Below are 10,564 nucleotides of genomic sequence, written 5' to 3'. Positions count from 1 at the left end.
CTTCATGACACGGGTGCACTCATATACATGTAGGCAATACACTCATACACGTAAAATAATTTTTTGGGGGGGATCTTTTTGATACAGGGTCTCCCTGTAGCCCGAGCTGTCCTGGAACAGGACAGGCTGGCCTTGAACTCACAGAGATCCACCTGCCTCTGCCTCCCAACTGCTGAGATTACAGACATGTGCCACCATGCCCGGCTAAATAAATATTTTTTTTAAAAAAGCTTGCTTCTCTTCCAGAGGACCTAAGTTAGGTTCCCAGCAAGCCATGTCATATGGCTCACAACCACCTTTAACTTATGTTCCTAGGGATCCCACACCTTCTGGCCAGGCATGGTGGCACACACCATTAATCCCAGTACTCTGAAGTACTCTGAAGCCTGAGGCAAGTGGATCTCTGTGAGTTCCAGGCCAGCTGTAGCTATAGGAAGAACCTGTCTCAAACAAGCAAAAAGCTTGATGACCAGACATGGTTGTTCAAGCATATAATCCCAGCACTTGAGAGGTAGAAGCAGGAGGATCAGGAGCTCAAGGTCATCCCTGGTTACATACGGAGTTCAAGGCTTACTGGCCTACATAAACCCCTGTCTCTAAATAAATAAAAATACTTGTTGGGGGCTGGAGAAATGTCTCAGGTTAAGCACATGCCAATTGTTCTTACCGAGGTCCTGTATTCAGTTCCCAGCACCCACACAGGTTGTCCCACAAGTGCCTTGTAACTCCAGCTCTAAGGGACTGACACCCTTATCTGGACTCCATGGGCATCTGTATTCACATGCACTTATCCACACACAGGCACGCATATTACACTTTTTAAGAGTACTTTTTCTTTAAGATTTATTTCTTGGGCCAGGCATGGTGCCACACGCCTTTAATCCCAGCACTCCGGAGGCAGAGGCAGGTGGATCTCTGTGAGTTCAAGGCCAGCCTGGTCTACATAGTGAGTTCCAGGCCAGCTAGGGCTACAGGGAGACCCTGTCTCAAAAAGACCAAAAAAATTTTTTTTAATATTTTTTTACTTTTATGTGTATGAGAGTACTGCAATGCCCCCAGAGGTCAGAAGAGGGCATTGGATCCCCAGGAACTAGAATTGGGATGTTTGTTAATCACCAAGTGGGTGCTGGAAGCCAAATCCCAGTCCTCTGCAAGAGCAGCCAGTACACTTAACTGCAGCCATTTTTCCAGCCCCTTAAAACATTTTTAGTTATATGTATGTATGTGTGCTCACCATATGAGTGTGGGTACCGTGGAAGCTAGAGGGAGTGTTCAATCCCCTGGAGCTGAAATTACAGGTGTTTGTGAGTTGCCTGGCATGGATGCTGGGAATTGCACTTATGTCCCCTGGAAGAGCAGCAAGTGTTCTTACCCCTGAGCCATCTCTCTAACCCCATATGAAGATACTTTTCCTGGAAACAGATTCTCCACAATTTTTGAAGTTTTTGGTTATGAATTATTGATGTCCTTCCACTTACTTGGTTTGGTTTTTGCTGCCAGGGGGGCACACGCCTTTAATCCCAGCACTCAAGAGTCAGAGACAGGCAGATCTCTTGAGAGTTTGAGGCCAGCCTGATCTACATAGTGAGTTCCAGGTCAGCTGGGGCTACAGGGAGAACCTGTATCAAGAAGACTAAAAATAAAAATAAAATCTAGACCATGACAAGGCAGAGGAAGTTACCAGTTAGAGAAAAATGCTCCTAGACACTTCCCTCTTCTGAATGAATAAGAAACCTTTCAAGCCGGGTGTGGTTGGCACACACCTTTCATCCCACTGCTGTGGTGGCAGAGGCAAATGGATCTCTCTGAGTTCCAGGCCAGCTAGGGCTACATAGTGAGACCCTGTCTAAGTGGGAAGGAGGGAGGAAAAGAAGAAAGGGAGGGAAGGAGGAAGCGATGGAGGGAGGGAGAAAAGAAAAGGAAGAAAGAGAAAGATTAGCTCTCAGCCAGACATGGTGGCATAAGATTGGAGTCGCAGCACTTGGAAGGTAAATGGAGATCAGTTCAAAGTCATCCTAGGCTACCTAGAGAGTTCAAAGCCAGCTTGGGCTACATGAGACTGTCTCAAAAAAAGAAAAAATCAGTTCTGTAGGACACAAATTATGCTAACTGGATGATAGGACTATCTCCATAGAACACAGTCAAAAAATGTACTTCTGGGATTTTGTATTTTATTGGATTTTTTTTTCAAATGGTGGCATAGTGGTTTGGTTTCTGCTTGTTTTAAATGTGTGTGTGTGTGTGTGTGTGTGTGTGTGTGTGTGTGTGTGTGTGCTAGTGTGGTGGTCAGAGGACAACTTGATGGAGTTGCTCTCTTCCACCATATGGGTTCCAGAAGGATGAACCATCTCACAGGCCCTTGGTTTTGTTGGGTTTGTTTGGTTTTTTTTTGAGACAGGATCTCATCCAAATGTCCTTACCTAGCTGCTGAGGGCATGGACTCTGAAACCAAGCTAGTTCAATTTCCACTTCACTGCTATTATTAGCTCTGTATGTCTATAAAACTAAGACATCGATTGCTTCGACTAGGACAATAGAGAAAAGAACGGAAGAGAAAAATCAGAAATCCAAAACGTTGAAAATGTTAGGAGGCTAGGGGCTGGAGAGATGGCTCAGCAGTTAAGAGCACTGACTGCTTTTGCAGAGGACCCAGGTTCAATTCCCAGCACCTACATGGCGGCTATGAGCCGTCCTTGACTCCAGTTCCAGAGGAATCGGAAGCCCTCATATGACCACAGCATTGCACGACAGGGGTGCACTCACTTACATGCAGGCAATACATTCATACACATAAAATAAAAATAATTTTTTTCTAAAAAAGAAAAATGTTAGGCTAAGGGAGGTACTGCCTGCCACTGAGCTATTTTGGTTTTGCTTTGGATCTTAAGTTTCAGAGGCTTGCCTCAAACTCACAGCAGTCCTCCTGCCTCATCATCTGGACAAGTACAGGTGTGCAGCATCATGCCCAACCTGACACCTTTGCTTTAGAGAATGGATTGCTACTACAAAGAAGAATTTCTCCAGTCTCCATAAACCTCAATTTCCTCCTCTGAAATACCGGTTAAAAACCATCTCTAATTTAAAAAGATGTTTGTAAAGCTTCTAGCACATCTAACGGCGTCTAGGAAAGTAATAAGTAGTAACAATCCTTTAGAAGCTGTACTAGCCATGCCATGTGTGGCGCACGCCTCTAATCCCACCACAGAGGCAGGCGGATCTCTGTAAGTTCAAGGCCAGCCTGGTCTACATAGTTCCAGGCTAGCTGGAGCTACAGGGAGACCCTTTCTCAAAAAGGCAAAAACAAAAAAGAAGCGGAACTATATGTTGTGCAGGGTGTAAGGCAGTGGTAAAGCTTTCCTCCGGGTTCTCAAAGGCAGAATGGCAGCTGTGTATTAGATTAGAAGTGAAATAAGCAAGGAATTAATTCAGGGCCTAGGGACAGGCTGCCTGGGTGACCACACTTCCCGACAGCCCTCGCTCAGACAGGTGCCTTCGCAGATTGGACAGCGCTGCAGAGGCGGGGGCATGGGGGGGGGGGGGTGTCGGTTCGTGAGGCACTATGGGTAGGAGAAGAACGTCGGAGAAGACGCCATTTTGTGGAGCGACCGAACTCGTAGGAGGTTCTGGGACGCTGAGCCGCTTCTGCTTGCTGCTTCGTTCTTTTTTGGGGGGTGAGTGTGGCGGCCGTCCGTAACGAGCTGATTCTTGCCGTTGGTGCCGTCCCTTTAGTCTGTCAGCCGCCAGAGGCGGCCGCTCAGCCCCAGCTGGACTAAACTAAGCCAGCGTCGAGGGCTGTGCCCCTCCTCTCCGCCTGCTCCGTTAGCTCTCATAGCCCCCACCCACACCTCAGTCCTTGGCCCACTTCCTTCGAGCTGTGCGTTGGTCTCCTGCTGGGACGTTGTCCGGATTCCCTGTCCAGAGGAGCTGTGGAGCTGTAGCCTGTCCTCGGACACTCCTCGGAGCGCCTTGGCAGTCAGTCACCAACCACATCGCCCCGTGCCTGCAGCTGAGTCTTCCTATCGGAAAGGTGGTTTGGTGATGGTGATCTGAGGACTCGTAACCTCTTCAGAGGCTAGGAGAGAAGTATGCAGGGTGGGGGGGAGGACCGTCCGTAAGCCCGACTCAGTCGCACAGGCCTTACCGCCGCCATCTCGACTGCGACACCCCACGGAGGTGGGTGAGGCCATCGCCTGGTTCCATTCGACCCCGGAGCTTGTATCCCCAAATGCCCCTTAAGTTGGTTATTTCAACAAATGTTCCTTGAGCGTCTGCTAGAAATACCTGTAACTAACTGGTTTCTGGGGCCTCACAGGCAGGGAAGGGTACTGCTCTGTGATGTCTTATTACGGTCCGGGGGCGGGGGGTGGGGGGGGCGCAGTGTGCAGGCTGTTGGTCTCTAAGTGCCCTGTGGTAATCCGGACTGGCCCAAGACATGGTCGTTATTGCTACAGAGGAATTAAGCCTAGTCAAGGTTTGGTCATATATTACTGAAATAGATTGGGATCGGCCGTTGCGCTATAAATTTGAGTCAAATCAGCATTCAGGCATCTAAAAGGCTTTAAATTTTTTATCAGATAATCTTGAATCTAGTGTTTCAGGGTTTTATTATTGTATTTTATATTAATGACACTTGGGTTAGTGTTTTAACAGTCAACCACCCCAGTGAAGTTGCTTTGATTCTGAAAGAAGGAGCATTATGCTTTGTAATCCTAGTAGGAATATCCAAGGATTCTTCTGTCTTTATCCTATTTGAGTTTTGGATTGAATATGGAATCTTAGTATGTTAAAGTACTCTTCATGATTCTACTACACTCATTCAAAATAAAGTGGTAGCATGATTTTAGTGTTGATGTTTGGTCCGATTTTCCACCACCTTAATCACTGTCAGGAGAGTACTTGAAATAGGTAATCTCTGAAATTTGCAACAATCTTTTGTCTCCTAGAAAAAAAAATTTTAACCTGTTGGAACAGTGTGCTAAATCTTCAGTAAGACAATGGGTTCAGATAAAAGGTAAGTTTTATGCCTTTAATCCCTGTATTTCAATAGGGATGAGCTATTTGTTTAAAATTATTTATTGAATAAATGTTTAAGGATCTATTTTGTTTCAGGTGTTGCTAATGACTACCTTTATGATTTTGCTCTCACAAACTACAGTCTAGTGAGAGATGTAAAGCTGAGTGAATCATGCTATGATAAAAGACATTAGGGTGCTGTTAGAACACATAAGAAGCATATTTTTTCTTGTACATAGCCAAGAACATTTCTTGGAGAAAGTATTCACTAAGGTGAAATCTAAAAGCTGAGTAAGAATTAGGTGAATGAGAGCAGTATGGAGTGGGCCATGAGAGTTCCAACTGTGAACAGCAGCCTCTTCTGAGCCAGGAAATCATACAGTCTGGCACTTAACATAATGCCTGGCTGTGACAGACAATGAGTGAATGCCAGTTCTTGTTATCATTCCCTAAATAACAAGATGATCCAGACTTACAGCCAAGATGCTTGGGACCGTGTGTTACATGAAGAGGGAAAAAAGGTCAAAGAATTAGCAAAGAATTAAGATGAGAGCATTTTTGGCCTGGGGATATAGCTCAGTGACTTACAGGTCCATAGAGTAAATCTCCAGTAGCACCAAAATAAAGCAAAGATGAAAGCATTTGGCTGTTAGGGCAACTGTGGATACTCCCACTCAGACCATTTGACTTAAACATAGTCTTTACTTATTCAGCCATCATCCTTCTTAGTATTGAGGCCAATCCCTGTGATAGATAAATTGACTTTTTTTGTTTTTGTTTTTGTTTTGTTTTGTTTTGAGATGGGGTCTCCCTGTAGCCCCAGCTGGCCTGGAACTCAAGGTAGACCAGGCCGGTCTCCATCTCACAGAGATCCTCCTGCCTCTACCTCCCGAGTGCTGGGATTAAAGGCAAATTGGTATCATTTTAATCCTGTGACACCAGTCTATTGTTACAAATAACTTGTTAATTTAAAATTTACCCTTTTGCTGCCAGCAAATCAGATGTTATAGGAAATAAATATTGTCTGCAGTTGTTAATTTGTATTCATCCAGTTATGTTTACAAATGAACTACTTGTTAACAGCCTGATGGGACAGGGATGGGTGATAGACACTAAGTTAGATTAGATCATAGTTTGTTGTTCCATTTCCTAGTAGGTATGGCACCCTTGAGATAAGCAAAGATGCACTCTTTGAAATTGGATACATTTGAGTAATTGCTTTCTTCCTGTCTTTGGTCAGTATGATCAGAATTGGAAATGAAAAGGATAATGTGTAGACTACAGGCTTGGAAAACCACAAGAATAAATTTTGAGAATATGTCCCCTTTTCTCAAATTCAACCCATACATCTGATAGTTCTGTTTTTTGATTTAGGATAAATTTCTCTTTTTTTTTTGGTCTTTTTTTGAGACACGGTCTCCTTGTAGCCCCAGCTGTCCTAGAACTCACTATGTAGACCAGGCTGGCCTCAAACTCACAAAGATATGCCTCCCAAGTGCTGGGATTAAAGGCGTGCACCACCACGCCCAGCTAGGCTAAATTTCTTATATTTAGGAGAGCTAGAGAGATGGCTCAGTGGTTAAGAGCACTGGATGTTCTTGCAGAGGTTCAATTCCCAACACCTACATGGCAGCTAACAACTGTCTCTACCTCCAGTTCCCTGGGCTTTGACACCTTCTTCTAATCTCCATGGGCATTGCACAACATGGGTGTACCTACTTACCTACGTGCAAACAATGCACTCATACACATAAAATAAAAATGTTTTTTAAAATTTTATTTAAGGATATGGGTATGTTTTGTGTTTATATGTGTAAATTGGAATTTAGTAGTAAATTTTAAGGCATATATTAAACTGTTAAACTGTTTGGATGTACCTTATAAACCAATCTGTGGGGTGGTTATTTTTCTGAATGTACTTTAGATTAAATGAAAATAATTTTCCCTGGCAGAGTGAGTAGAACAGAGCGTAGTGGAAGATATGGTTCCATCATAGACAGGGATGACCGTGATGAGCGTGAATCTAGAAGCAGGCGGAGGGACTCTGATTACAAAAGATCAAGCGACGATCGGAGAGGTGATAGATATGATGATTACCGAGACTATGACAGTCCAGAGGTGAGTGACAAGCAATTGTCAATGGATTCTTAAAATTTCCATGGTCAACCATCTTGCAAAGTATAGGAAGTATGATAGCTTCTCTTGAGTACTACACTTATTACTTTGAAGCTCATTGGAGTTGACTGTATTTTACAAAGAAAAACCAGGCCTTACAATAATAAAAATGTTAGCCAAGGTTTACATAAGGTTCACCTTTGAGCACGTGATTTCATGAAGTCATTAAAGTCCCATTAGAGAAAATAGAGACTGGGAATGTAGGTTGGTGACAGAACATTTGCTTGTCGTATGCATATGAGATTCTAATAATATACTATCCCTCTACTTCAGAATGTTGTGAAATAGAAATATTAGTTGTAATTTTATTTATTTTGTTTGATTATTTTTGACCTGTAGCCCCAGGTGGCCTGGCACTCTCCAGGCTATATACCAGACTAGCCTTGATCTTACAGAGAGCTGCCTGCCTCTGAATTTGTAATTTTAGGCACCTTAAATAACTTTCTTTTTTATTACATATTTGTACATATCGGTGATTGGAAATAATTACACAACCTATATAACTTGGTATTCCTTTTCCCACTTTTTCTATACATATAGTCTTCATACTCTAACACCATTATATTGTGTGTTGGTGTATTTTATAGTGAATTATTAGAACACTGCATTGAACATCAGTATAGAATGCTGTTACCTTATTTGACTTTTTTTTTTTCTCTTTGCTCTTTCTGAGATAGGTCTCCCTGTAGCCCCAGCTGCCTTAGAACTCACTATGTAGACCAGGCTGGCCTTGAACTCACAGAGATCCGCCTGCCTCTACCTCCCAAGTACTGGGACTACAGGCGTGCACCACCACGCCCGGCCTTATTTGACTCTTTTGACAATAGTAGGGGTTGAGCCCAGGGGCCTCCCACATTCTAGGCAAGAGCTGAACTGTTAAACTGCATCTGAGCCCCCTTTGGCTTTTTTAAAGAACAAATTCCAGGAGTAGAGGATCTGAATCAAAAGGTACAGGTTAAGTTTAATTATAATTTTGTTTACTTTGGATCAGAGAGAGCGTGAAAGAAGGAACAGTGATCGATCTGAAGATGGCTACCATTCAGATGGTGACTATGGAGAGCACGACTATAGACATGACATCAGTGATGAAAGAGAGAGCAAGACCATCATGCTTCGTGGCCTTCCTATCACCATCACGGAGAGCGATGTAAGGGAAGCAATAGCTCTTAACAGTCTAGTAAGCATGACAGACTTGGAGCTTCTGCTGTCATGGTCTCACGTTATTTTATCTTGGGCTGATAGTGAAATATCACTTTTGGGGCTGAACAGAAGTAAACTGCCATTTATATTTAAAGTTTGAAGGTCAGTGCAGAATTTTCAAAATTTCCTGGGTACAGGCCTCATTTCTTCATTAGAGGTTAAGGGTAATTCATATTTTCTGACTTTGAAAGCTAGGCATGAGCCAGGCATGGTGGCCCAGGACTGGGAAAGCAGGGGCAGGGGAGATTGAACTCAGGGCTTCATTTATGCTAGGCAAGCACCTTACCGACACAGCTACCTCCCTAACCCTAGAAATACTAATTATGAAAGCTTCATCTGTTTGCCTAAACATCAAAACACACAGCACTGCCATAAGTTAGAGGCCATTGTGCTCTTTGTAGGAAGATACAGACTAACTAGAGCTACATAGTCGATCCCTGTCTCAAAAAAATTAACTTTCATTTTTCTGTGTCATTTCTCAGCTCACTAGCCTACTTCCACCCTAAAGTGCCCTTTTTTCTCTTTTTTAAATAAACTGCCTCTACTTAAAAAGGGGGTAAAAAACTTAGTGTCTAATCTGGTGCTGTATACCTACTATAATCTCAGTAATTAGAAGGCTGAAGCAGAAGGATCAATGGAAATACAAAATAAAAACTAAAAAAATCACAAGGAGCTGGGTGTGGTCCTGGGCGCGGTGGTGCATGTCTTTAATCCCAGCACTTGGGAGGCAGAGGCAGGGGAATCTCTGTGAGGTCAAGATCAGCCTGGTCTGCATAGTAATTTCCAGGCCAGCTGGAACTACAGGGAGACCCTGTTTCAAAAAGACCAAAAAAAAAAACAAAACAAAAGGGCTGGGAATAGGGTGCACATTTCTAATCCAACCACTCAGGAGGCAGAGGTAGGCAGACCTCTGAGATCTTGGCCAGCCTGGTCTACACAGCAAGTTCTAGGTCAACTGGGGATACAAGGAAACACTGTCTTTAAAAAAGGGGGGGGGGGTGGGGTGCCCTAGCACTACCAAAAAGAAAACAAAAAACTAACTTTTTTCATAATCTGGCATCTTTATTTTTATTTTGGTTGATTTGCTTTTGTGTGTGTGTGTTTTGCCTGCATGTATGTTAGTGTACCCATGTGGTGCAAAGCCCATGGAGGCCAGATAAGGATGGTTTTTAGCCACTATACGGCTTTTGAGAATTAAACCTGGGCCCTCTGCAGTAGCAGTGCTCTTAGCTCCTGAGCCATCTCTCCAGCCCTAGTTCATTGGTGGGTGTTTTTTTTTTTTTTTGGTCTTTCTGAGACAGGGTCAAGCTGTCCTGGAACTCCCAAGCACTGGAACTACAGGCATGCACTACCACGCCCAGCTTCATTGGTTTTTTAAATATTAAAAATTTTTAAAAATATACCGTACTTTGATCATGCTCACACTCAATTCTTGTCCTTAACTCCTCCTAGATCTGCCTCCACCTCTACCTCCCTAGCTTTCTCTTCTCTTTTTCAATTTATTTATTTTTTGAGAGAGGGTCTCCCTATAGGTCCAGCTGACCTGGAACTCACAGATTGGCCTGCCTCTACCTCAAAGGCACGCACCATCTTGCCTGGCCTCTTTTAATTTAAAACCCAGGCCGGGCGTGGTGGCACACACCTTTAATCCCAGTACTTAGGAGGCAGAGGCAGGCGGATCTTTGTGAGTTCGAGGCCAGCCTGGTCTACATAGTGAGTTCCAGGACAGCTGGGGCTACAAGGAAACCCTGTCTCAAAAAAGACAAAAAAAAAAAGTAAGTAAAACCCATTGATCCTAATTTGTGCTGTTCATATATTCCTGGATCTGGGACCACCCATTAGATCATGGTTGACCTACCAGGAGCCATACCCTAAGGAAACATGAGTTTTCCACCCCCAGAAGCTATCAGCTGTCCATACAGGAGTGGGGGTTCAAAAACCCCTTCCTACCCTGTGATAGAATGGTGCTACTCTTGTTTGTGCCCTTCTCTTTGAACAAAATCATATTTTCCATTTGAAATCTCACAGAAGCCTGTGGAAAAAGAAACTTCATTCCTTAGATTACTCCAGACACTAATGAGGTCATCCACTTACATGGCACTACCTAGTTTCTAATAGTATTTCTAGGCCTAAGCCTTTTTGTGTGTGTGTGTGTGTGTGTGTGTGTGTGTGTGTG

General features: G+C 43.7%; 1 protein-coding gene across 4 annotated transcripts in view; it reads left to right on the top strand.

Annotated features, from left to right (window-relative positions):
• The first annotated feature begins 3,553 nt into the window (after positions 1 to 3,553).
• Rbm5 (RNA binding motif protein 5) overlaps positions 3,554 to 10,564 on the top strand; it is a 37,298-nt gene continuing 30,287 nt past the window's right edge. The window contains exons 1-4 of one of the 4 annotated variants that reach the window (XM_008853148.2): positions 3,554 to 3,671; positions 4,944 to 5,011; positions 6,966 to 7,131; positions 8,180 to 8,335. In XM_008853148.2, coding sequence (XP_008851370.1) covers positions 4,995 to 5,011; positions 6,966 to 7,131; positions 8,180 to 8,335 — 339 coding nt within the window. In that variant the 5' untranslated portion in view covers positions 3,554 to 3,671; positions 4,944 to 4,994. Of the gene's footprint in view, positions 4,028 to 4,064; positions 4,084 to 4,154; positions 4,174 to 4,943; positions 5,012 to 6,965; positions 7,132 to 8,179; positions 8,336 to 10,564 lie in introns of those variants that run through there. The other 3 variants (XM_008853151.2, XM_008853150.2, XM_008853149.2) reach the window with 3 other exon arrangements.

The sequence above is a fragment of the Nannospalax galili genome, unplaced genomic scaffold (genome assembly GCF_000622305.1).
Source record: "Nannospalax galili isolate Female #2095 unplaced genomic scaffold, S.galili_v1.0 scaffold786, whole genome shotgun sequence".
Lineage (NCBI taxonomy): Eukaryota > Metazoa > Chordata > Mammalia > Rodentia > Spalacidae > Nannospalax > Nannospalax galili.
This window is presented reverse-complemented; position numbering and strand designations above follow the sequence as displayed.